Raw genomic sequence first — 26047 nt, forward strand, 5'->3', positions numbered from 1 at the left:
CACTGAGCCCACGGGCACAGCATCGCCGTGCACCGCCCCGTGCCCTTTCCTATCGGGCTCCCATCTCGCAGGGGATGGGGCCGGCTGTGCTCTGTGCACGCTGCGGTTTGGCACGCGGCGCAGCCCGGCGCCAGCACCCCGCTCCTCCCCGCACGGCGGGCGGAACGTCCCCGGCATTTTGCTGAGCACTGCGTTTTAGGATTTCAGCTCTTCCATCCAGGGCGAAGCCGGGGGAGGTGGGTGCACGGTTTCCTTCCTTCTTTCCCCCTCCTGTGTTGGGGTGGGCTTCGGCACCGCCTGGCATGATCCTACCAGTGCCACCGCGGGTGAGGATTTGGGATGGAGTTGAAGGGTGTTTTCTCACCAGCGGGATGATAGCGATGGGTTCGCAGGGTGCTGCTCGTGGAGGTGTCACATGTGCCCAAAAAGTGATGGATGTGGAGACGAAAGTGCCAGGGGACCGTGCAGCCATCCCGCAGTAACCTCAGGGACACTGGGAGATGGAGTGGAGCTGCTTGGGGCTCCTGGCACTGGAAGGGCCTCGTTCCCCCCCAGCATCCCTGCAGATGGTTGTCCTGTTCCCACAGCCCATGCCTGGGGCTGGCTCACAGCAATGGCCCCGAGCCATGACCCGAGCTCCCATGAAACACCCGAGGTAGTGCCGGGCATCCCGCTCAGGTGGGACGGGACAAGGATGCTTAAAGAAAAGTAATGTAAACTATATACAGAGCTCACGGGGACACAAGCCACCATCTGGCACAGGGGTGTGCTCATCCACACCAACCAGGCAGAGCCGCAGTGCCCAACCTCCATCCATCCATCCATCCATCTGTCCTCCCACCCGTGCTGGGATTGCTATAGGTTGGTGATGTACACCTGCAGCCCGTTGGTGGTGGTCCAGCCAGCACCTCCCCGAGATTCCCCTCCCCACATATCGCCAACGCTCTCGTAGAGGTTGTCCTGAGGGGAGGGCCTCCCTGGCCGGTCCCGTTTCGCTGCTTTCTTCCAGCGAACATCCACAGCTTCATAGTCCGGCTCGGGGCCGCACGCAGCCCAGGCTCTGTCGTTGATGGCCTCATAGCAGGGCTCGGGGGGGGCCGTGAGCCAGCAGGCAGCTGGTGGGGGCTCCTCATGGGATGGGGGTGGCTGCCCAGCCCCCCTGTCCCTGGGGGATGCTGCAGGGCCGTGGCTCCTCTTCTTGGTGGCTTTGCACACCGTTGAGTACATCTCTTCCAACTGTGGAAAGAAGGGGATGGTCTGGAGGTGGATGAACCTGGGACCCCCTTCCCCTCCCAACCCCTGAGCATCCCTAGGCCCCCACAGCCTTGGTAGGATGATGGCACCCTCATACCCATGGGCACCGCTGTTTGCACCACCCAGGACAGAACTCTGCACATCGCCCAAATGCATCTGGGCTCCATCCTGCCCCCCCAAAAAACCATAGTTGGAATAGTAGAACATCCCGTTGCACGCCCCTCTCCACACACACGCATTATGGGAATGGTTTTATGCCCCTCCCCAACCCCCCCGTGCCATACCTTCAGACCAGGCGCATGGCCTGCACCCTCCCAGCACTGTGGGGCTGCAGAGGGCCCCACCACAGCCCCCTCCTGCTCCTCTGGCACCATCTTCTTCACCTTCCGGACGCAGGCATAGTCAGCAGCCCCCTGCCCAACCCGGGGGGGGGATATTGGGGTCCCGGTGGCAGTAGGAGCATCGTCCTCCCCCACTGCCAGGCATTCATAGAGCGTGTCCGGGGGTGTGCGATGAGCTGGGGCGAAGAGCAGGTTGGAGTAGGTCTGGTCAGGGGCCGGGGGCTCAGGGCCGGGGATCTGGGGCAGCTGACGGTGCAGGAGGACGGAGCTGTGCAGGGAGTCGGGGGGCAGTGAGGAGGGGGGGAAATCCAGGCTGGCCGGACGCTGGTCTGCAGGGAGGAGATGGGACATGGGGTCACCTCACTGCAGTGCGAGGTGTGTGGGGTGGGATGCTCGGGGGTTGCAGGCACTCACTGCTGTCCCTGGCCTTCAGGCGGTACAGCTCATGCAGCCTCGTGTCCGATTTGCTGAGCGAGCGCAGCTGTGTCTGTCTGAGCAGGGACTGCGATGGGGAAACACGTGGTGTCAGAGCAGGACACCCAGAGCTCCCCCCCTGACCCTGCGCACACCCTTACCTCGTCCACCAGCTTCACACCGTCTGGAGGGACCTTCTTCCTTCTGCCGTGGCTGTGGGAGAAGCGGGACTGAGTGGTGGTGACCCCAAACCCATCCCCTGCCCCTCTTGCAGTGGGGGCTCATGCACACCCAGCTAAGTGCATGGCCCCAGTGCCCAGGAACCCCAAAAGCCCAACCACTGCATCAGCGCCCTGTAAGCATCCCCCCAGCATTGCCCCAACTCTCACCCACCCAATGTCCATCTGCTCAACATCCACCCCCAGCATCACCACCTCACCCCAAGCCAGGATCACTTCTTTTGGGTGCAGGACTCCCCCCTAGGTGCACACCAAGGCTGCAGCAGGGGGCTGGGTGGGGGGAGCAGCCCTAAAGCACACCCCATGGCCGGGCACGTACCGTCGGCAGGCAGCACACAGGGTGCACAGGTAGACCAGGCCTCCGAGCAGGGCCAGGGCAGCGAGAGCCACCAGGGGTGGGGGTCCTGGCAGTTCCTCACTGTGGGTCACAGCCATGGGGAACTGCTTCCGAGAGTGCTGTGGGGCCGAGCTCTGGGGAGAGAAAACACGAGTGGGGCCATGTACGGGGTATAACGTTCTCAGCACGTGATGCCCAGCATCCTGTTCCTTGCCAGGACCCCACAGTGTGGCTGCTGGGCAGGGGGCTGCCTGGGTGCTGCTGGGTCCATCAGGGACTCTGTTTTCTGTCCTGCTGTGCTGCCTTCCCGGAGGGTTCAGATATTGGGTCCTTTAAAAGAGCAGCACAGAATTCATCGCCCACGTTGCTCCCGAGATCTTACAGAGGAGAAGCCCCAGAGACATCCCAGATTGTCAGCACACTCTGGGGACACCAGGGCTGGGCAGTGACCATGGCATAGGGTCAGAAGGGCTGGGAACCATTAGGTGAGGTCATGTAGGACACTGGGGACAGCCTCAGTGACAGCACTGTAACCCCACTGGGAGTCATGGGGTGACTCAGGGGACACAGAGAGGATTTTACTTCCCAGAATGGGGGAACACAGAGCAGTTCATAGCAGCCACCATCCACCCAACACCAGGAATGCCCCGTGGCATCATCTCTGTCCCTGCTCGACCACTGCTGCACTGCCAAGCTGCCACCACATCCACATCACAGCAGCCACTCCTTGCTCTGCACACCCCACAGATGCCCTCGGGTGCCTCTCCCTGAGAACTTCCCACACCTTTGGAAACGTCACCGACTCAAAGCCTTCACCCCCAGAGAGCAATTATTTCCGTGTAGAAATGGAGACGGGAGGTCGGAGACAGTGACCGGGCAGGGCAGACCGGCTCACATCAGAGCTGGGAAGGAGCTGTTCCCTCCTTTTAATCATCCAGCACTGCTCGCTGTCTGAGCACGCATGACTTGGGATACCCCCAGCGCTCCAGACAGTCCCGGCTGAACTCGTTTGGCTCATTACAGAGCATCACACACTGCAGGGGTGGCTGCCCCCGGGGCAGGAGCAAGGATTGGTTCTGGAACTAAGCAGGGCGGTATGTAGGAATGGTGGCTGGAGGTGAATGGGGACTGCAGGGCAATCTTCTGTTGCTGAGATGAACACACGTGGGGACAGCGCATCCCACGGGGGCTTCACCATCCCCGGCTTGTTTCTTCAGCTGAAGTGAACTCAGAGCACTTCTGACCTACTCTGCCTGCCCTTCTCTGCTGTGGAGGAGGTCTGCGGTTGCCGCTGTGTTTTTGACCTAAAAAAACAGCCCGTTTTTTTACACTCTTTGGCACATTTGGGTTCAGCACTCATTGGGAACAACCCCCTCTGGGACAGCGCGCTGCTTCTACCCATTACAGAGAGTGACCAGTTTGAGACCCAACTCCAAGAAGCCCAGTGCTCAGTCTGAGCAGCTAGAGACTCCAACATACTGCGACGTGCAGCTCAGTTTCCTGCTCATAACAGCACGGATCACCAGGTCCCAGCTCTGCTCACAGGGCAGACAGCATTCCCACCAGCCCCAGTGCTTTGAAGGCGGCCGCAGCTCCGTGGGCTCAACACGCACGGGGGAATTGCTCCATGTCACAGTACCTCAGCACCGACACTGAACCCATCTTCTTACTCCAGGATGTGAGGGTTTTTCAGCTCCAAAAGCCATGTTACAAAAAGCTCAAGTTTCTCAGCTGGGCCCCATGACAACGAAATTCGATTTCCTGTCGAATTAAGTTCTGCTGCTGACGATTTTGCCCAGCGTGATTCATCGGGACAGATAACACTGTGCCAACACATACATCATGGTAATGAGAGGAGGGTCCACGGAGCTGCCACAAGGACCCCAGGCTGGCATGATGCTTCTCATCTGCAATGGCCAACGGGGCTGCAGCCAACGCAGCGCAGTGCCCTGGGGAGCTGTACCAAAAAGAGCCCCCCCAAGCAGAAGTAGGGGTTTTTTAATCCCCAGTCACGAAACGTGAAAGCCTCATAACTGTTAGTCAACAGCACTCAGCTTGCCCACGACAATGGGATGCCATTAGTAAAGCTGAAGAATATTTCCAAGGAGGAGCAGGCACGAGGGCTCAGCCCCTGCACTGCACTTCTGAAGGCTCTGAGAGGGGTTCTGGGCTCCCATTGAGGCTGCGTAGAAAAGGGCCAACGACATCTCTGAACAGCAGAGCCAAACCTCACAAAGCTTGGATGGACGCTTCTAAGACCCATCACTAGCAATGTGGGCCAAGCCACGCTCCAGAACACAGCACAGAGGGAGGCAGGAGGTGTGTGCCTGTCCAGGTTGCCTGCCTGCCTCTGTGCCCCAAATCCAGCACAGTTTTACATCGTTTCAGGTTGATGAAAGAGGGGAAGTTTCAATCATCACACTCGAGCCTCCATAGTGCCCCACTTTCAGGAGTTCAGCGTTTCCCCCAGAGCTGTCCCAGATGCAATCCAAAGTTCCAGACCCTTCCCCAGGAGATCACAGGATTATTATTACTTTTTCTCTTGAAAACAGTGCCCCTCGCTTCCAAACTCAGCAGTTCATCCACCACGGAGGCATTCATTTCCTGCCCAACTCCATCCAAGCCCGTGGGCCGAGCAGTGCTGCTGCATTCAAGAGCTTTGCCTCCTTTCCCAGCCCCGATGCTACCAGCACAACACAGCCCCGCACAGCTCCCTGCTTCCCCCAGCCCATGCCTCAACTCCACAGCGCTGAAAATAGAAATCCTGCCTGTCCAGTCTGGCTGGCTGCAGCAGCATCTCCAACAGCACCGCAGTTCCCACATGGATTGGGTATTTCTCAGCCCTGTTTTAGTCGCAGATGGGAAGAAAGGGAGCAGCACTTACTTTGCAGAAACTCAGAAGCTGGTGAGCGTGAAGAGCAGCAGGGCAGCCATGCCTGCTTCCTCGCCAACCTGGAGAGCTTGGTCTCTTTCACACCACAGGATTACTCCTCACTGGGTGCTCCCCAACGTTCTGAGCATCTCGATCCAAGCTCTCCTGCTCCTCTTCAGCTCGCTCTTGGCTGGCAGCTCCGTGCAGATACCATGCAGCACAAGACCACAGCTCGCTTCCTGACCTGCAGAGCTTGTTGTTTCACCCAGCAGCAGGCTGGGCTTCTCCCCGCCTTGGCTGCGAGCAGGCTGTGCAGGCACCCAGCTCACAAGAGCACCCTCTGCCGCTCTCTGCTCCTGCAGAGCTGGTTTTGGAGGCAGCTGTGTGTCTGCAGGTGAACGTAAGGAAAGAACGGGTTGCCTCATGTAGTCATTACCTTGCAAACGAGCAGAGCCTTAAAAGGGCAGAGTTCAAAATAAGTAAATCTTCATTCACCACGGATGCGTCCTGCGTGGGAAAGCAGCCACGTGAATGGGAGTGCAAGTGAAGCTGTGGGAAATCACAAGGGTCAAAATACAGCTTAACTGAGGAAAGAGGCTGATACATCCCATTGTGAAGTGTAGAACAACAAGTAGCACCAGGACACAAAACAGACCCGAGGGGCTGCTCTGCCCAGCTCATCAGTCACGGGCCACTCCAACAAGCACCCATGCTAAGCTGGGCACACTAATCCTTGTCACCACTCAACACTTGCGTGTGGGAAACGAGCAGACATCTGGGAGGGAAGGGCACTGAGCAGCCATTGTTAAAGCCTCGAGTTAAACCCAGAGTGTGGAGAACATGGATTCAGAACAATGAAGAGATTGCAGCCAAATTAGTTAGAAACCAACGGATGCGATGTGCTCAGGGCAGCCCACGTCACCTCTCACTGTGCCCATCACAGCAGAATCCAATTGCTTTCCAGGAGGAAAGAGGCACTCTGAGAGGTTTCCTGAAGATATTAATCTTGTTTATTTTTGCTGTTGCTCTTTGTTTTCCGAGGTGTGTCTGCAGTAATGCTAAATCACAGATCAACTCTGATCATATCTCCTTCAGCCTCAGCTTTTCTGGTGATCTTGGCAGTGAATCAGACAGGTCTGGCCCCACAAGGTGATGCAGTTCTGCCCAAGCTGACAGCTTCATCATTTTCTCAGAAACAGATAAAAATGTGGCACTAAGGAAGCAAAGCTTTCCATTAGAAAAAAAGAAGACTCAGAATAAAAGGAAATTGATTTTTTTTTAATTAAGAAAAAAACATGTCCTTAAGATACTGGCATGAAATCACTAACAATTAAAAAAAAAACCCAAAACAACCAATACAATTACAATGCACAAGTCCCACCAGAAAGAGAGTCTGATGAAATCACCATCTCCACTCTGGGGCAAGAGCCAGCTGCAGCCCACAGAGAACACAACCCTGGGGAGAGGACATCCCTCCTGTGTGAGGACGGACCACGCTGCAGGGAAGGGCAGCTCACCTGGCCTGCTTCCAGCTGAAGCTCTCCCAGGCAGGGCTGTGTGCTCAGCACACACACACCTCCTGCTCCTTGTGCTCATCCAGGGCACAGTCTGACCTGAGACTGAGTCCTGAGGTTTCTTAGTAAAAGGATCTGCATTTAGAGGGCCACCTAAGACTGAAAAACTCAAGTAACAATGGAAGCCCAAGGTTCCCTGTAGTGTTGTTCCTGGCTAGGAGGTTTGGGAATCTGTTACCCTGCTGTCTTACTCTCCCAGCTTTGGCTTCCATGGAACCACACAGCTTCCCATGCCAAGTCAATCAGTTAGGCTATAGCATGTCTTAGGGATACTCTTACAGGGAAACTGTTGGAGAAATATGATGCTTGAGGCCCCCAGTACCCACCTCTAAGCTGCCAGTTTTCTGTCTATGCATTACACTAGGTTTATAAGAAACTGCTCTTTATTCATGAGTTCTCAGATAAACCCCATAGCAAAGAACAGAAGGTAGAGAGCAGCTGAAGCAATGTGCCTTTGTTGTTTTCAACTAGCATATGCTTTTTCTGCTCTGCCAGAATGTGCCTGGGACCCTGCCTCCACTTGTGTTCACCAGTTGGCTGCAAACACAAGCCACAGCCGATGGCAGGATGTGGGGCTTTCAAAGGCCCTCCTCAGCTGGTTCATAGCCAGCAATGCTATCATCCGAGCAGCTACACTCCAGCTACTGCAGTGATGAGAGGAAAGAAGTGTGCAAGATAGCAGAGAATTGTATTTCTTGTACCTAGTCCTTATACAAAGTTCAAGGCTGGATGGACACAGGCTCCTCCTCTTCCCAGCAGAGCTCAGAAGCATCTAGTTTCAGGAACTGCTTTTTTTTCAGCCCAGTTTTTGGGCTGGGAATGCAGCCTGGGACCCAGAAGAGCAGGATAGCTCACCCGGGCTTTGAGGCCATGAGCACAAGGGCTGGCTGGAAGGATAACCACTGCAGTCAAACACCTTCCTCACAGACTAGAACTCAGTCATCTTCTTATGTGTGTCTGCTTTCTTCTGCTCCAGCTGCAGACTGGCTTCCTGGGCCTGCAGCTGCCCCAGCTGCTTGTGTGCATTAGCCAGCTTCTCCTCCAACTGAGCAGTAGCAATGCTGTGCCTGAAAGCAAAAAGCATTACAGCAGAGTATCATCCTGAATGGTACGATCAGAGGTCTGTCACCATCCCAGGAGGGTCTTCCCTTTCCTGTGGGATCAGCCCAAGGCACCTGCTGAAGGCAGGAAGTACCTGATGCTCAGCATAATCTGGGCTAGGAAACATCCTTCTGTGCTGCTCAGCAGTAATGCTTCAAGAGATGGGCATGGGAAGGAAAGGACTATGGGACTTTTCCTCAGGGAGTTCCTCTCCTTACCACAGCCTAAATTCCAGTCAAAGGACCCCAGACACATCTGCCAGTGTCCAAGCTGTGCTGAAGCACGCACTAAAGGCTCTCCCTCTCTACTTCAGCCCAGGTCTCGCACGGAAGTTTCCTTCCTTCCTCCCACACCTCTTTTCAAGCCCACCCCTCCCCAAATGCAGCGAAAATCATCAGTTTATCCTACAGCCCCAAAGAGAATTTTCTCCTACCGCCCAACATTGCGCGCCAGGGCCTGCTGGATTCCTCTGATATCCTTCTGCGTTTGCTCAATCTTCTCCATGGTCTGGAAGAGGCGGACATTCAGGGCCTTCTTGGTGCTCTTGCTAGCATGGTAGATCTCTTTGCTCTTCCTCTCTGGCAGTGCCACACCTCCAGCCTTCTCCCCAGTGCTCTTCTCTCGCAGTTTCTCATTCAGAAAGTCAAACACGTTGCGGGGCGGTTTGCGGCTGCCTGCCGGGCACTGGCCAGCTTTACCTCCCTTCACCTGGGATTTCTTTGAATTGCCAGGGTCCAGCCTTCCCTGTTTCTTCCTCTGAAGCACCTCAGCACACTGGTCAAGGGACTTTCCTCGGGGAAGTACCACGGCCTGCACCGGCTCCACTCGGCCCTCAGAATTCTTCCCTAGCCCTGAGAGGGAAAAGCCGTGAGACACCGAGCCACCACCACGAGGAAGGACATCCCCTCTCCAAGTCAGTTCTCACCACAAACTCACACTGACAGTGACAAGCTTAGAACAAGCAAACAGGATTTTGAGGTGCAAAATGTTGTAACTACCATCCAAGTTGAGGGGAACAGCCACAAGCCACAGCTCATTTATGTAAATCGACGGCAGGAGCCTTCTACAGCAGAAGGTATGCAATAAAAAGCCCAGGCCAGTTTCTGTGAAACAAGGTTCAGTCTCACATCCTTGGCTTCTCAAACCAGGTCCTTCTTAAAACTGGTTTGGTTCCTCTGGGAGGACTAGAGATGAATCAAGTAGCAGCCCAGCCTCCTCAAACCCCCAAGGCTCCATACAATTTGTGTAGTAAGAAGCTACTTTAACAGGCTTTGAAGTCCATGTCTAGAGCCAGAAGATGCTTTAACACAGGCATCACAAGCTTCAGAGATCAGTTCCCTTCTACCTACCTAAAGCCTTTGAACAGCTCATTCAACAGTTCTCACAGCTTTCATCGTTAACTTGACCGTGGTTCTAAATGCCTCCAATTTTTGCTATTACCATACAGGGGCTGCTGCACACATGTGCCCATACTTCCATTGAATAGTTCTCTTCTTGCCTACTAACGCTCCCACCCAGGGGTGATTCATCACATATCTCAAGCCTTATCTAACAGGCCCTTCAGCAAAGTTTTTGCCTCATCCAAAATCTTGGTCTTCTTACCTAGCCTTAGGATCCATCACAAGACTGAGACTGCAACGCAGTCAGGCTCTCACCACGAGGATAACCTTCTTTCCTTACCTTTTCCAAACTCGTATCCCATCCGAACCAGCAGTTTGGAGCCAATGCCACGAGTGTGGGCTTCCCAGCCACCAAAAGAGGAACTGCATGCAGGAGTCCACTCTCCATTCTCTGGAACTTCAGAATCTATCACTGTAGCACAGAAAAGACAAACTAGTGACACGCAGACACAAAGCTGCTGTGCAAAACCTTCAGGAGCATGAAAACCCCTCCTGACACAATATAATGTACTTCTCCAACCACAGAATCATTCAGCAGCTCTTCCAGCCTTACTTGCTCCTGCTGTGCTGTCACCTTTTACAAACACCACTTGAGAGATCTCACGTGATTTAATGCACATACCATCTCGCAGTTCCAGGCAGAATCACCTGGAAGTTTCTACGTTTCCTTTCTTTCCTTTTTGACATATGTCATTCCAGCACAGTCTGGCACTGTGGCACATAATATACTTAATCTGTGCCTCCAGTGCATGTCTCTAGCATGAGGATTCTCTAGACAAGCATGCTCATGATATGTTATTGGGATCCAATAATCCCCATTAGGTTAAATTTACAGAGCTCTAGGACACAGCTTTGTCCCTGTGACATAACTGGGGCACTAGCACCGAGACAGTGCTACCTGGGCTCTGTTTGTGTCAGCTTCCAGTAGTAAAAACCAGGCACAGCTGTTACTCATCAAGGCACTGGGAGGTTCCAGTACCTCTGCCCGGAATCTCTTACTCTTGTCTCATACAGCTGCACATGGGTCCCAGAGAGTTTAGAAGTCTCCTGTTTTACTTCCTGGCTCAGCTCACACACCCACTTGAAAAACAGACTAAGAGCTTGAACTCCACTGTAAAACGTTGCGCCCTCTACCTGCTCCCACAGAAACATCCAAGCTTCATTAGTCTCCTCCTCTGCACAAAACTAAGATTTTATTTCACAGTTGCAATGTAACAGACAACATTCTCTAACTTTCAGCAACGTAGAAAGAGATTACCCACCCTCCCATGACAGGTGAGACACTTGCAATGAAAGCTCCGGGACAGTAATTCCAGGTCCCAGACAGAAGGCAAACACAGATCACACAGCACTTCTCCCACACCCTCACCACTCTCACCTTTAGCATAACCAGAATCATCAACACTGTCTTCATCAGATTCAGCAGATGAGGCACTGTCTTCACTTCGTAGTGGGGGAATGATACTATCTCCTTCCACAACAGCTTCCTTTAGCAGCAGGGAATCAAACTTCACAGTGTAGTAACCACTGTCAATATCTACAGAAGGAAAAGCAAGTAAATCCCCAATACACGTATTGCAAAAGGCCTTCTAACAGTCAGCTTCAGGGAATGATGAGGGAGAGTAGGAAGGCACAAGGAATATATGTTACAATAGTTAAATGCTTAAAAGATTTACTTATAAAAATGAAGAAAGATGGGCTACCAACAAATGGAACTAAAAAGAAGTTTGATTTACTCCCTCTGACCCAGCAGTTGTCAAAGAATAAACCCTCCCTATTCCCTTCTCAGAACAGAGGGAAGCCTCTATCAAGAGCTCCCACATCGCTGCTATAATCATCTAATATGCAAGCAAGAGCCTGCAGTGCCTGCCTCTTCCCTTTCAGCACGTTTCATGACTATGCCATCATTTCCCTTCTACACTAGTGCTCTCACATCACCTTTTCCTTTCCTGTCCTATTCCCTTCCCAAGCCTGACGTAACTCAGAACACATGCTCAACTACCTCCAGATTTTCAGTTTAAGGCCACAGCTACAGCATCAAGCTCTCTACCATCAACCAAAATAGTCATATTTTGTAATTCTTTGAGCACAGGTGTTATCTTTCTACACAGCTCTGGCAGAACACAAACAGGACTCACCAGTTATTTTTGCAGCATACCATATCCCATCGCTGTGTTTTGCCAGGCAGGCTGAGCCCACCTCCAGGGCACTCAGGTTGGGCTCCTGAAATGGCTGAAGCTCCTCCACGGAGACCACCTGGCCATGTGAAAACCTGTGAGGGAAAGAAGAAAAGGATTCAGACCTACCTCATTGGAAAAGGCTTTAAATATAAACCCCTTCCTTCCTTCCTGACAGGAAATGCAAACAAGCTGTCAGCAGCGATGAATCTGCACCAGTAGTTACACGTTTATCATGCATTATTTCAATTACAGAAGTCATTCATTTTTCATCACAATCATGTCATTTATGTCGTGTAATAAAAGAATGCATCCCACCTCCAAGAATGAAACTTTCCTTGCTAGGGAGATCTCTGAAAAACTGCAGATCTTTTGAGATAGTGAGGACTGCACACAGACACACAGGATTCCAGCTCAGCCTCCTTCATGCTCAAAGCACAGTCAACTTTAAAGCCTGATCAGGTTGCTCAAGGCTTTATCTACGTTAGTTGTGAAGCTCTCCAAAGATGGAGACCCTACATCTTCTCCATGCAGCTGGAACAAAGGCACCATCAACAGACAGCCCTCAGTGTTTTTGTTTTAACTCTTTAATCTGTGACTAATGTAGCTATTTGAATGACCAGGTAAAAACCTCTACCACTTGTCCCTGGGGCCTTCCACTTCATCTCTGCATTACCTGAAGAAAAGTGTCCAACTCTTTGATGCCACGATTTACCATACACAACAGATTTTAAAAACATAGCCAAATCCCATTGGTTACAAAAGCCAGCATGGGTATTCCCAGATGTGCCTGCCTTGGAATAACAAGGCCTTTCGCAACAGCAAGGATATCAGCCCCCTTCCCTCCCCCTCCATTTTATCCTTTACCGACAGTTCTCTTTAAATCTGCATTTGTCATCCAAGAAGAACGGACACGGCTTCAAGGACTTGTGAGTTGGATAGAGATACAGCACTCTGACACCTGCACTGCCATCTTCTAAGCATTCTGTCCCCACAATCATGGCATTATGGTACTCCAGCGTCCCCCAAGAACTGTAGTACGGGGCTTTAACCTTCATCCCACTCAATTCCTCCTCCTCCTCCTCCTCCCTGTCAGATTCTTCCTCCTCTTCACTGCACTTCAGTTCATTTTTCTCCTTGCTTTCTTCATTTCCCTTTGCGGATCTCTCGCTGTTATCAGCTGAAGGCTCATCATCAGCTCCAAGCTCAGCAATGGCTTCCTTGAAGGCAGCATACTCCTCATCCTGGGCAGAACTGTCAGGGTTCCCACGCTGCTCCAGTGCACCTACTTGGGGGGATGAGGAGGAGGCATTTGTATCTAAGGTAGCCAACAGCTTGCTCTTTTTGACAGCCACCAGGCTGGACTCAGTCAGTTCGATCAGCTGCTTTAAGTCTTCTTGCAACTGAATCAGGTCCGACTGCTGCGAGGGGTCCTGGCCCACCCCCAGCGCCAGCTCTACCTGCTGCAGCTGGGCGTTGTAGGCCTGGATCGCTGCTTCCAGGCTCTCTTCGTCCATTACGACCAGAAGAAAGGAGTGCTTAACTGCGTCCTTTCCGGGAACTCACAACATGCCCCAGGAGCACAAGTAAAGCAGCCCGGCGAAATCCCCGCTGCGCCCGGAGGTGCGTCAGGGCTACCGGAGAGCTCGGGGTTGCTCTGCCCTAACCCGCCACGGGGCCGCTGGAGGTCTCCGGAGACCCCGGGCGCTGTCACGGCCGCAGCCCGGACCCCCCCGCTCAGCTCCCGCACCGCCCCGGCACGGCCGCAGCCCGGACCCCCCCACTTCCGTCTTCCTGGGCGGCCACTTCCAGCTCCTGCAGCCGACGCGCAACACCGCTTCAGCGGCGAGGCTCTCTCTACTGCGCTTGCGCCATCCCCCTTCAACATCCGGTGTCGCAAAGCATTCTGGGAGTTGTAGTCCAGAATCCCCAGCTCCTCCCCGCCCCAGATGCTGTGCAGGTACTACGTTTCCCAGAGCGCCTCGCGAGGGACGGCGCCGGTGGCGCTGGGTGACGGGAGGTGCTCCCGGTACCGGGTGCGGGGCTGCGGGCGTGCGGATCTGCGCTCTGCGGCCGGGCCCGGGCCCGGGCCCGTAGGTACGGCGGGGATACGGGGCGGCTCCGTGAGCGCGGCCGGGCCCGGGTGGGCGGGGATGGCGGTGAGGGCCGAGGTCTGTGGGGTGGCGGCGTGGAGCGGGGGGTTCCGTGGGGTCCGGGGTGGGAGGACCGGGACTGGGGCTGCTCGTGGGCCCGGAACGGGGCTCACTGGGCGGCTGTGGGGTGTGTGTGCCCGGTGCCAGGCTGCTCGGGGGCAGTACCGTGCCCCCTCCCTCCCCTTCCCTCTCCCCTCCCCCCTCCCTCCCCTTCCCTCTCCCCTGCCCCCTCTCCTCCCCTTCCCTCTCCCCTGCCCCCTCTCCTCCCCTTCCCTCTCCCCTGCCCCCTCCCCTTCCCTCTCCCCTGCCCCCTCCCCTCCCCTTCCCTCTCCCCTGCCCCCTCCCCTCCCCTTCCCTCTCCCCTGCCCCCTCCCCTTCCCTCTCCTCCCCCCAACAACTCTGTGCTCCGGCGAACCCTCCCTTCGCCTCTGGAACACTGTTTTGTTTTGTTGTTTCGTTTTTCCTGGCCTTTAGGCCGCGTTGTTTGACTTCAGAGCCATTATTCACCCGCTCAGAGGTTGTCACTTCTGAAACTCTTTGCCCTGAGGTTCCTCCTCCAGTCTGTGTTTAAAGAAAGAGCTGCTCCGATGCTTCGGGCGCTCGGTGCCGCCGTGTCCTGCGTTTTAGCAGCTCGTGTCTGCCTTGTGCTAAGCCACCAAGCGGCAGTGCGTGCTGCTGGCAAGGGTTGTGCTGCTCGGTGTGATTCTCAGTGTCGTGCTGCTGGCTGTCGAACTGCACGGCGTTACACTGTGACCAAATGCTGGTTTTGTGGGTGCTGCGGCAGATGGCTGCTGCTGGGGAGAGGTGGGTTTGGGATACGTGAGGGTTCCTATTCACCTTCGGGATGCATCTGGCTGCGAGCTCAGTTCAGCTGTTGAAGATCCCATAATACTGTCCCATGGATCATGAACAGAGTGAGGGGACTGCAACCTGCACGTTCTTGCTCCTGTATATCTGTATACCACTGGCTCCTTTTCTTTGAGTCATGTATGTGCTGTAAGTTACTTTCAAGCAGAGCTTTATCTCTCCGTTAAGACCCAAAGAAAACAAATCTTGAAATGAGAAGTGAGTTTACAGTGGGTGCTATGCTTTGTGTGGTGAACCAGAGGTTTAAGCTCTGTAAGATCACCCCTCACTTAAATGCATTTGAACATTGGATCTTGAGCTGCTTGCATGCTTGCTCTTGTGTCTGTGATTTGTCCTAGGGCTGGCTTAATAGTTACTGATGACTGTATGATGTAACTTATTAATCTGATGTTGGAAATAGTTTAGGTGGTGGAATGAAAGAATTTTGGAAGTTATCTGTTTGTTAATGATTTCCTGGCATCTGTTGCAGGAGCAGGATGTATACTCTGCTGTCCGGACTCTATAAGTATATGTTCCAGAGGGATGAATACTGCATCTTGATCCTTGGTTTGGACAATGCTGGTAAAACAGTAAGTGCTTTGTATTGCTGATTGCATAGAGGTTGTGTGCAGTTGTAAACATCCCCATCTCCAGAGATAAAACTTCCAGCAGGTAGATCAATCTTTCTTTATCTGTAAAACATGACTTGTTTTAGTGACACTGCTCCCAAAGAATCAACTTTTATCTCGTATTTAAATTTGGCATAAGCTCTGATAATCCTGTAATCACTTGTGATCCTTTCTTCCTGTACTAAAATAGGGAATAGGGAACAAGAAAAGTGGTTTGCTTCAAGGTTAGGTAGGGCAGTATCTGTTGGAACAAGGTTCTGTGGCCATGAAAAAGCAGGTCTGGGGCAGGGTTACCCAAGCCAATAGTATGTTTGAGAGTAAATACCTTTTCACATTCCTTTTCAGACCTTCCTTGAACAAACTAAAACTCGATTTAACAAGAACTACAAAGGGATGAGTTTGTCAAAAATCACAACCACCGTAGGCTTAAACAGTAAGTAACAGCAACAGCTTGTTCTTGAATGTTTGAATTATTCAAGAGTAGACAAGACCAGCATAGTTGCTGCAAATGAAGGTCTTCTCTCCCAACCCCCATGTGTTTAGGGGGGAGAATGAAATCAACTTGCTTAGCTTATAAGAAAAGATAAACTGGAAGTCATAAAAACCTGAGAAGCAGATATTCCATTGCAGGGGGATGCTCAGCAGGTAAGTAATGTTTTGCTGGAGTTCTTTGGCCTGATTCTGATATTATTGGTACTGACATGGTTCTATCTGATATTAGTGGTCACTTTTTCCTCACATATTGTTCTGTTGTTGGAAGTAGCACTGCGTATGATTTGCTCCCCTAGACTGTGCCACCCCAGCACTCATAGTGTCTGTGCTTTAGAGAGCTCTTCTAGTTTTCATTGGATTGTTTTTTCTTCTTTCCTTCTAGTTGGTACTATCGATGTTGGCAAAACTCGGCTCATGTTTTGGGATCTTGGGGGCCAGGAGGAGCTACAGTCTCTTTGGGACAAGGTTGGATATGTAGTTTTTTTTCTTTCAGAATTACAGAACTATGAACCTTTAATAATCATGTAGGTTTATTGGTAACCTTAGTCTTCAGCATCAACAATTTGCCAATGATTTGAGTGTATCTTTGCAAAATCAGCAAAGATTATGCTTAGTCTTTCCATTGGTATTTGCAGACAGTAATTATCATTAGATATGAGGATTGTGATGGTAGAGAGAAGATTTTCAGGGCTTGGGGGGCAGATATGCTTCTTCACCTGCTTCATTCAGTAGGCCAGCAAACAGGCAATACATTTTGTCTATCACCATTCTTCTCTCCAGACATATGTGATGGAAACAGATGGCTTTAGGTGGTTGATCTCTTTCACATGTGTCAAAGTTCTACCAAATAAAATACAAATCTGCAGGAGTAACAGTTGGCCCTAGCTGCTTTGTACACTGATAACTGTTATCCTTTCAGTATTATGCTGAATCTCACGGAGTGATCTACGTTATTGACTCCACTGATGAGGAGAGGCTCTCAGAGTCTAAAAGAGCCTTTGGTGAGTACCAGTCCTGTGATTTCATCTTGTTTTGTGGCACTGTTCTGCCATTGCCATCGTGTCTGATCCTGCATCCTATTGCTGACACATCTGTAGTACTTTTGCATCTTTGCTTAATAACTGTGTTTGTGAGGTGGAAGTGTTGAAGTCTGAAGGGCTGGAGCAAATGAAAATACAACACGAGGAGGAGGCTCTTGCTTCATCGGGCAAGAAGTGTCTTGCATTCACACAGCTTTATCTTCCAGAACTTGCTGAACCTCTGTTCTGTTTTCTGTTCTTTGTAGAGAAGATGGTTACTAGCGAAGCTCTGGAAGGAGTTCCCATTCTGGTGTTAGCTAACAAGCAGGATGTAGAGGTAAGATTATTAGCACATGTGCAAATAATGAGCAAACAGACCTTGGGAAGCTGGGCTCTGTGCTTTTATTAAATTTATTTGATATTCCTGGACTGATATCTGTTGAGCTTTCTTGCCGTTTTAAATAATGGCTTTGCATTTAGTTTTTTCTTTCTCTCCCAGCCCTTTCCCAGCAGCACAGGTAAGCTTACTTCAGAGGCACTTTTCCTATTTGATTTGAACCTTTTTCTGTAAACAGACTGTAGAAATGGGAGGGCTTTCTTGTGCTGTGATTTGGTATCTTGATACGTTTTTTTTCCCCTCGATTATTCAGCAAAACATTATTTATTGAACTTTGTTCATGCACTTCTGGGTTGCACGTGGAATTCCAGTTGTGCAGTTGGAGAGATCCATCTCTAGATGGAGCTAGAGACTTTCAGGAGAATGTAGGAGCCTTTGCATCTGTGATCAGTATCTGTTCCAAAGTATGGCAGTGCTTCCCAGCTCCTTCCCCCAGACTGTACACCTATCTCAGTGAGTGCACTCGTGGGAGATCCTCGAGACTTTTCCTTATGACATATATATGCATTTTTTGTTATGAACAAACCACAGGGGTCAGTTCTTCTGGCACCCAAGTTGGGCCAATGAAAGCTTGAACAAATGGACTTCTTCACATGGCTACAAAGAGGCATTTGAGACAGGCTCTCAAGGTAAAAACTATGAGGATCTAGAGGTCCACAGGTTCAATGCCTTCATGCAGTCACAGAAGTTTGCTGAGATTATCAAAGCTACATTGTCTGGAAGTGTATCTATTTTCAGGAAATATATAAATTGTATATGCAGGAGTCTAAACTTAGACTGTGATCTTGGATGTGAAGACAGAGGGAAGGGACATCAGTGCTATTAACAAAATACTGAAGGGTCTGTAGCATATTTCTGAGTAATTATTCAGACTCTCTTGAGCAAGGTTTAGAAAACTAGAGGTCTTTTTTTCTCTCTCCACTGCTCTGCTGTGGATCTCCAGGCATGTAATTGGAGTGAAGAATTCCCCCCAGCATTCCTTGCTGTTAACACAGATCATAATGAGGGAAGATGAATGGTATCTTAATCTTACTGGTATTTGTGGGTGAAAAATAATTTTGGCTGGTTACATTTATAAAGGTCAGAAGAATACTTGTGTTGTGATGCCTCCAAACTCTGATATAGATTAATGTTCTGAAGAACAAGTGAAGAAAGTTTTAGACTCAGTGCTTGAAATGCACGCAATCTTGTGGTGTGAGGGCTCTTTTGTCTCTGATGCTAAACTGCTTGTAGGAAGAAATTCCTCTGTTAGTAGCCACTGCTACCCTCTGGTTAGGTGCATCCATACAGCCTGCCAAGCATGAGTGATGTTTGGCATTCTCAGGAGGTGGAATTCCATCACAGGTCACAAATTTCCAGTTTTTCTATCTTCTTTTACCAGGAATAGTCTCTGTGTTTAGCAGAAGCTTCAATACTAGACCATTCTGAAATGCTGATTAAATGCTGAGTCAGATGTGTGTCATGAGAGGGCTGGGTTTGCTTCTGTTTGTTCTGAAGGAGCTGTAGCTTTGCTGAGGGCATCAGTGTCTGATAGGTAGTGTTTAATGTGGACTCTTAAGTCAGAGTCCCACTTTTGGAAATATTAGGCCATTTTGCTTTACCTGTTCACTGCTGAGTAAACAGCAAAATAAGACTTTTCTGTTTGCAGTTTTGATGTGACTGCAGCATTTAAAAACCTTTAAACTCTGCGTTTCTAAGCTATAAAACGGGGAGCAGAATGCCTCACTTAGGAAAGCTATTAAAATACTGGAAAAAGCAAGCTGAAAAATGAACTTATGGAAATGGAGTGTTGTGTCACACCTCTGGGAGGAGGCCTGGCACTCCTGGTTGTATGATAAATGTTGGGAATTTAGTTTGGAATGCATGGAATATTGGAAGGCTTCTCTGTGTCTTCAGGAAATGAGGGGAGTGGTGCTGACTGCAGCATGTCTTTGAAGACTCCTCACGTTCTGTTTTTGTGATACTGACGTTGGAAATCAAACCTTCCATGCGATGGCTGTTCTGAATTCCAACTGAAGAAATACTGCAGCTTCTCTGTTAGATCAGTTTTAATTTAAAATAAGCTTCCAAAAAGAAAAGAACATAGTGCAGAATGTAGGCCAGGTTAGTTAGAATCATTATTGTTCTCTTCAGTATTTTCATGTGGGCTTTCTACCTTACTATTATTAGCTCCTTTTCTAGTTCCATTCTACCAGTTCCCCTGGAGATGGTTGGGAAACCCATACTTGAGGCTTTGTCCTGGTATGACTGTGTCTCAGAGAGCCTGCACGAAATGGCTATTTTGAATGCAGTCTTTAGGGGAAGTGGAGATAGATATCTGAGTCCTCGAGTTGTGATTTTCCTCTGGTGTGGTAGAGAACATCACTCCAGAAAGGTCATCTGTGGATTTTATTATTGTAATGTTACGCTGTTTATGTGATCCAGTTTCCCTAGTTTGCTCTCTGGTTTCATCTGGGAGACAAAACATATCTGTAAACAATTGTTTTGTAATGGAGATAGGAAGGAGGAAAAGAGAGGAACTTGGAAGCCACAGCTGACATTTTCTCCTAAGCACGAGAAGCTCAGATGCTCCTGGTTGGCAGTGAATGTCTTACAGAAAATAAGCTGCGTGTTTTAGAAACCTGAGCAGACTGATGGTTTGGTAGTGACCTCTCACCCATCTTCCATGCCTACTGGTATGAATTCCAGCTCCCAAGTCCAGGCTGACTCCTGTGAAGTTAGTGTATGATATGTATATATATATGTTTTTTTACTATTTATCATGCTGATGACAGGTCATCTTTGTGAATTTCACGGTTTTTCATTTGGCAAAAGTCTTGAAATAAGTTGTTGTGGCTTTGGTGCATGGGGTAAGTCACGTTTCTGGACACAGTGTCCATCTCACTGACTGCAACAGAAGGTTTGGACTTAGGTCATAAGAAAATACAGTCATCAAAAGTTGCACAACTGAGGGTTTCTAGGAGTTCACAGTGGAAAATCACAGTTCTGAATTCCAAGGCACTGTGTGAATTGGGTGTCATTGAGCTTCTCTCAAGCCATTTCTTAAGAACCCTTACAAGCACTGAGATTTGCTTATTTCTCATGCTGTCATCCCCACATCAGTTTTCTCTGTCAAGTTTCTCCAGAACCAGCATTTTGCAAAAGGGATTGCTGGTATCATTGATTTCTATCTTTCTGCTGAGTTAAGACCCAGGCTTACAGAGGGCTGAATTCCTATTTGTATGTCATTTCTACTTTCAAAACATACTTCCATGTGGCTTAATCCTCAAGACTCACAAGGAGCTGATGCATTAGAGTAAACATATGGCCTAAAACATGTGTTTGAGCCTCGCTGAGGGGCTAAAATCTCTTCACTGAAAGAGGAAGAGAGCTGGGCTCATGGCCAGCAGAAGTGCTTAAATGGATTGTCCAAGGCTTCTGAGAACATCTGAGCACTGAGATCAAAAAAGGATTTAAAGGCTGGTGCCTAGTTCCTGTCTTCAGGGAGCACAAAACTCAGTGTCAGTAGGGCAAGTTTGCTTGTCTCATAACACTAAGAATAAAGGATTTGTGGTATCACCAGCAGTTTTGTCAGGAACGTAATGTGCTGATTTCTTGATTTTTCCTGTTTGCATATTTTAAAATCACTTCCCAGTAATCTCTTAGGAAATCTACAGAATTGCAAGAGCTGCATCATCACCATCAGGTGAAGTGACAACAAGATCCAGGAAATGCATTCTGTGCCATCAGCATTTTCTTCCATGTGTGAAATGCAAACAAACAGGTACAGGGAGCCTGTGCCTTTAACATCAAAGAGTACACTGAGAACTCAGGAAGAATAGCACTGGAGATGTTCTGAGAGTGCATGTCTCACAGGCCACTGGCATTTGGTTGGCTGCAGAAGCTGGCATGGCTGGGATTCTGCTAGGTACACCATTTCAAAAAGGATTGTTGACTAGCTGCACTCCCATGCTGTTCTGGAACGGCAGAACTTGTGTGTGATGGCAGGGGCAGGGTGCAGGGCTTATCTGGAGGGTGTACAGGACGTGCTTGTTTTGTGATTGCTGAAAAGAAGTTGAAAAAACGTGGTTTTTTTTAATGAAAGATGCCAACTTGCTGTGTTAGTGTGTAAGGGGGGGGTTAACCTAACATCATTGTGCCATCTTGGCTGGAGCAGAACTGTGGATTCATTTTGGTAGTTTGCTGTCTCCTGTAGCATAGAAAGAAAGCTCTTCTTTGATTTTCTTTGCAGACATGTCTGTCAATACCTGACATCAAAACAGCCTTCAGTGACTGCATTAACAAAATTGGGAAGAGAGACTGCCTAACACAAGCCTGCTCTGCTCTGACTGGGTGAGTATGAGAACTGATGATGTTCTGGTTAACAGAACATCTGTGTGGTGCCATGCAAGTATGACAGAGTGCAGTAACCATGGAAAGGGAGCTGTGTTTCCTTCCCAGCAGTGACAGACACATGTTTGTGAACCTTGAACTTGCACCAGGTCAGCAACTCCATCTGTAAATCCCTTCTGTGAAATGTTAGGAAAAGTACCAGCCCTGTCTGCTCACAGGTGCAGAATGGTGGGGCTTATGGAGCTGCTGATGGTTCTCCTTTGTCATTCCCTCCCCCTGCACAATAATCCTTGCAGTGATTCATTGGCTGCAGCTCCAGGCTTGTATGCAGTAAGTCAGTTGAAAACGTGGCTGTTTATGACACTGCTAAGGCAGTGAATGGTGTTCCATTGCTGGTGGAGGAGTTATGCTTTTGCTTTCATTTTATTAGGTGTGAAGATAGGCTTTGTTGTATAGATAATATATATAGCTGTCTCTAATATGCCAGAGAAGCATGTGGCTTAAGACACAGTGACTAGAACAGACCAAAATTTGGGGGATTGGGGTACTTCTTCATGCCTGTGCAGCTGCATGCCTTGGCCTTGACCAGGCTACTCAGTTCTCAGCATCTTAGCATCATTATTGCACATTGTGCCTTGCAGTACTTTGGCTACACTTCTGCTTCTTGTGTGAAAAGTGTTATTGGCATTAAGGCAAAAGTACTGTGAGAGATGGCTAGAAATACTCCTGGCTGAATTACTACCTGAAGTACTGAATCCAGAGCTATGAGATTGCTTCTCTTTTTTTTTTTCAATGTCACAGCAAAGCTGTAATATAATACAAGTTACTGGAAAAGTAAAGCTTCTTAAACCATGGGAAAGATCTTTGCTGTCTGCATGGCTAAGAACCAAAAGCTGTTAAGCAGATGAATGACCACAACAACAAAAACAATGGTTAAGCACTGACTGGAAGAGAAGTATTAGATAATAATCTTATGAAATGCAACCTTTACCATTGTGGCTTTCATGCAAACACTTCTATTTTTGATCTGTGTGGAAATTCCTTGCAAAATTTCATTTTGAGTTTGCACTAATAAAAATACTGGTAGAAGTCCTGTCTGGGAAGCTGTGCAGACCAATTTGTTGCCTGGTGACCCCAGCACAGAAAGCTGGAGCCAGATTGGAATATGTGATACAACTAGTCTGGGACTTACAGCAAGTAACCTCAAACCAGCTGACTGTCAAGTGCTTTAATGTTCAAGGTTTCCCCAGGGTTGGTGACTCATCAGGTTGGACATAGACCTGTGGAAACAACAGAGAAATAAAAGATGGATTTTAAATGCCACATTAAGAAATCCCATTCCCATTGTTTGGATGTATGAGAAGCAGTAATGGTAATGTCAGCACTTATGTGCAGGGCAGGACCCTTCACTTTCTCTTGTGAATGGTCGGTTAGGGCCTACGTGTGGTGCTTTTGTGTTTTAATCTTGCCTGCTTGTCTTATTTCCTCAGCAAAGGAGTGAACGAGGGAATTGAATGGATGGTGAAGTGCGTGGTGAGGAACATTCACCGACCCCCGAGAAAGAAGGACATAACGTAAGAAATTCCAGGGCAGCCAAGGAATGGACAGTCTCTTCCCACACAGCTTAGTGTTCTCCTTAAAGAAGGTGGTCCACCAGATTCCTATTACACCTGATTCTTTCCCAAGTTTGGAGACAAACGTTCTCTTTCTTTGTCTAAAATAACTTGAGCCTAAGGATTCCAGCTGGGGTTGGGGGGAATCTCTTTCATCAAGTATTAAGCCGTTGGTCTGAGAGTGTAGACTGAGTGGCAATCCGTACTTCGTTGCAGATGCAAAGAACTTCATTTTCAACTTTGTATTACTTTGTGATTCCTGATTTCTTAGTCTAATAGGCTAGAGGCCAGTAACATGGAACTCTCCTCCCTTGAAGGAACTGAGTAAGTGTATATGAAAAGGGAAGGAGCCTGGTGAATGGCTGTCCCTTCTCTCTGAGAAGATACCCTGCTGCTCCAGCCCCATGGCTACTAAGGGTGGAGTTACTGGCCCTGATATGCTGTTGTTTGTATGACTGGGGGAGACAGTGTTGGTTATAACTCAGTTTTCAGTTGGCACGTTGATCCGTGACTTTCACCTGTGGTAAATACAGATATGGAAGCCAACCTATAGCACAGTGGTACACTGTTTGAAAAGGGTATTCTTAACAGGACACCAACTCCAGAAGCACTGCCTTGCTTTGACTGCCAGCCTCTGCTGTGTATTCTTCTTAATTGTAAGAATAATTGATTGCCTTGTTTAACTGGAACGAATCGGGGCACTCTGTGTATAATGTCTAGGCCAAAATCTGAACCTCTAGGCAGGGAGAAGATCAGTCTGCAATAAAGCTTCCTGCTCCTTTGAACTTCACTTGCTGAATCAACTGATGAGTCTTACAAGTTCAGAATTACTGGTGCTTGGCCATATAGGGTATTTTGAAACACAAGGAAGAACAGAAAGGCAGCTCTGAAAGTCAAATGGTGCTCACTTCTCTCGTAGCCTACCCAGCCAGTCATTCAGTGGCCGTGCCACTAACGTTTCTCCAAATACCAATTTGATAACCACAGGATGTTATTTTATGGTGGTTTGGCAGTGGATGTTATTCTCTGTGTGGCTGAATTACTCCTGGCTCTGGTGGGCATTCAGTGCTGTTTGCAGCTGGTGAAGGGCACATTGTTCTAGCTCTGTTTGAGCAAGATACGTGGTGATATTTGTTTAAAGATACATTATCTGGTGTCTGCCAAAGAACTTTGTGTTAAATATTCTGTGTGCAACTCACTGCCTTTTTTTTTCCCATGAGAACGTTCATTTCCTCACTTTGAGTCAAGGTGTGAAGGAACCTGGAGTATGTCACGTTTCCTGTGCACTCTGTGGATGTAGAAAGAGAAGATTACTCACCTACTGTAAGAAGTGGCTCTTTTTCTGAGTGCTGCATGTTCTATAAGGCTGAAAGCTTCAGATGTGCAAGAGAATTGGATATTGGGTGGCCATTAATTGTAAGGGATGTCTCTCCCACTTGACCATCTCTGAAAGCACGATGATTTTCAAGGGAACTGTGGTCCTGGCTGTTGTTTCAGTTGGCAGGGTTGATACCAGCAATTAGACTGAAGATGTAAAACAGTGACAGGAAAAGAAAAGCACCTTGCTAAGAGATAAAATTCTGATGTGAAAAACTGATGTGAAATATCAGCTTAATTGGATACCAGGGGTTTTCCAAGCTTTCCCCATACCTTTCTGTGATTGTTTTTCTCACCGTAGGAGATTGGAGAGGAAAAATAGTTTTGAGCTTGAGAAAATAGCTGTTCTCATAAGTGTCTAGCTACCAAGAACGTCTTGTGTATCAAAGGAAACACTTTGACTTCAAAACACAAAGTTCTCATGCTTGGGAGTGTTCTTTTGCCTGGAAAGATACATCAGCTGTGGTCCAGAAGTAGGAGCAGGGTCTCATGTCCACAAAAGCCAGGAAGGATTTCTCTGAAAATAACAGTGGAAGGTACTGTGTACCTCTGCCTTAGCTCCTAGCACAGTCACAGCAGGTGCTAGATGGGGCACATGCAGCTGCTTGGCACCAAAGGTGTGTTTTAGAACAAGCTCAGCAGTCATGCTTTTGCAACACGACGAAGTACACCTACCTGATACTGCCACAGGATTTCTGAGCATAGCCCAGTAAGCAAACTTAGTCAGTGTGATTCTGGAATTGCTTTGGTGTGTCCTCCATGCTGCAGCATGACTGCAACGAGGGAATTCAGCTGATCAGCTGACAGGTGCAAGATAAAAATCGTGCTGTGCAAGCATTACTTTGCGTGAAGCACAAATGAAGCAGACTGCTGCTAAATCAGCAGGGGTTTTTGGCTGAGTTTGCTCTGTGTGATCATAAACAGGTACTCAAGGATGCCGACGACTTCTTCAGTTCATTTTATTTCAGCCTTAGTCCGTATAAACGGGTTTATACTGCTGATGATGCTTCAGGACAGACCTATGGAGTAGGATGGAGTGGGTATGGAAAAAGCACTCTCCAAAGGGGTGGTACGTAATGCATGAGCACAGAAATCCCCTTGGCTTAGTAAAGGTGCTGTTGTCATAGTGGTTTTGTGTTCTGATCAGTGATTTCAACAGAAGTTCATCACATTTTAGACTTCCTTACAGGAAGCACAGACTTAAATGCTTCAGCATTGCAAGTGAATCCCTAGAAAACCTCCGAGGGAGGGGCAGGATGTTTCTAAGCAGATAATTGTCGTTCAGGTTCTGGATGCCAGCTTTGCCCCTACCCATTCACAGCACTTTATTTCTCCAAAAAGTTCTTTATGTTCCAGAACAAACTCATCGCAGTCATTGCTTTTTCCCTTGATGTTTGCACTGAGGTAAAGCTAAATGGCAAACAGCAGTGGTAGGTATTCCACATGCCTCATTTGAACGTTAGCAGAAGATTCATTTTCT

General features: G+C 49.1%; 3 protein-coding genes across 3 annotated transcripts; 1 reads left to right on the top strand and 2 right to left on the bottom strand.

Moving 5' to 3' along the window:
* Positions 1 to 433: 433 nt before the first annotated feature.
* Positions 434 to 5752, bottom strand: LIME1 (Lck interacting transmembrane adaptor 1). The gene is made up of 6 exons (XM_065754023.1): positions 5470 to 5752; positions 2568 to 2719; positions 2171 to 2222; positions 2010 to 2097; positions 1539 to 1924; positions 434 to 1236 (listed from the first exon to the last, which is right to left on the bottom strand). Exons 2-6 carry the CDS (start codon positions 2681 to 2683, stop codon positions 856 to 858), a joined length of 1023 nt encoding a protein of 340 aa, XP_065610095.1. The 5' UTR covers positions 2684 to 2719; positions 5470 to 5752; the 3' UTR covers positions 434 to 855.
* Positions 5753 to 6723: 971 nt separating this feature from the next.
* On the bottom strand, positions 6724 to 13309 carry ZGPAT (zinc finger CCCH-type and G-patch domain containing). The gene is made up of 6 exons (XM_065754648.1): positions 12577 to 13309; positions 11671 to 11804; positions 10911 to 11069; positions 9813 to 9944; positions 8566 to 8983; positions 6724 to 8098 (listed from the first exon to the last, which is right to left on the bottom strand). The coding sequence occupies exons 1-6, from the start codon at positions 13224 to 13226 to the stop codon at positions 7960 to 7962; spliced, it is 1632 nt and encodes a 543-aa protein (XP_065610720.1). The 5' UTR covers positions 13227 to 13309; the 3' UTR covers positions 6724 to 7959.
* Positions 13310 to 15198: 1889 nt separating this feature from the next.
* Positions 15199 to 24187, top strand: ARFRP1 (ADP ribosylation factor related protein 1). The gene is made up of 7 exons (XM_065754172.1): positions 15199 to 15298; positions 15683 to 15770; positions 16212 to 16294; positions 16749 to 16830; positions 17115 to 17185; positions 21477 to 21577; positions 23068 to 24187. Exons 1-7 carry the CDS (start codon positions 15206 to 15208, stop codon positions 23153 to 23155), a joined length of 606 nt encoding a protein of 201 aa, XP_065610244.1. The 5' UTR covers positions 15199 to 15205; the 3' UTR covers positions 23156 to 24187.
* The last annotated feature ends 1860 nt before the right edge of the window (positions 24188 to 26047 follow it).

This window comes from Cyrtonyx montezumae, unplaced genomic scaffold (assembly GCF_038088225.1).
Source record: "Cyrtonyx montezumae isolate F1298 unplaced genomic scaffold, pur_monq_1.0 scaffold_9, whole genome shotgun sequence".
Taxonomy (NCBI): domain Eukaryota; kingdom Metazoa; phylum Chordata; class Aves; order Galliformes; family Odontophoridae; genus Cyrtonyx; species Cyrtonyx montezumae.

Excerpts from the sequence above, each read along its gene's own strand:
- LIME1 (XM_065754023.1), bottom strand. The coding sequence starts at position 2,683 with ATGGCTGTGACCCACAGTGAGGAACTGCCAGGACCCCCACCCCTGGTG. Across the intron at positions 2,098-2,170 it reads GTGTGAAGCTGGTGGACGAG|TCCCTGCTCAGACAGACACA; the intron begins GTAAGGGTGTGC and ends TCCCCATCGCAG. Across the intron at positions 1,237-1,538 it reads GCCATGCGCCTGGTCTGAAG|TTGGAAGAGATGTACTCAAC; the intron begins GTATGGCACGGG and ends TTCTTTCCACAG.
- ZGPAT (XM_065754648.1), bottom strand. The coding sequence starts at position 13,226 with ATGGACGAAGAGAGCCTGGAAGCAGCGATCCAGGCCTACAACGCCCAG. Across the intron at positions 11,805-12,576 it reads AGATTTAAAGAGAACTGTCG|GTTTTCACATGGCCAGGTGG; the intron begins GTAAAGGATAAA and ends TTTCCCTCACAG. Across the intron at positions 8,984-9,812 it reads GGGATACGAGTTTGGAAAAG|GGCTAGGGAAGAATTCTGAG; the intron begins GTAAGGAAAGAA and ends TTTCCCTCTCAG.
- ARFRP1 (XM_065754172.1), top strand. The coding sequence starts at position 15,206 with ATGTATACTCTGCTGTCCGGACTCTATAAGTATATGTTCCAGAGGGAT. Across the intron at positions 15,299-15,682 it reads TGGACAATGCTGGTAAAACA|ACCTTCCTTGAACAAACTAA; the intron begins GTAAGTGCTTTG and ends ATTCCTTTTCAG. Across the intron at positions 21,578-23,067 it reads GCCTGCTCTGCTCTGACTGG|CAAAGGAGTGAACGAGGGAA; the intron begins GTGAGTATGAGA and ends TTATTTCCTCAG.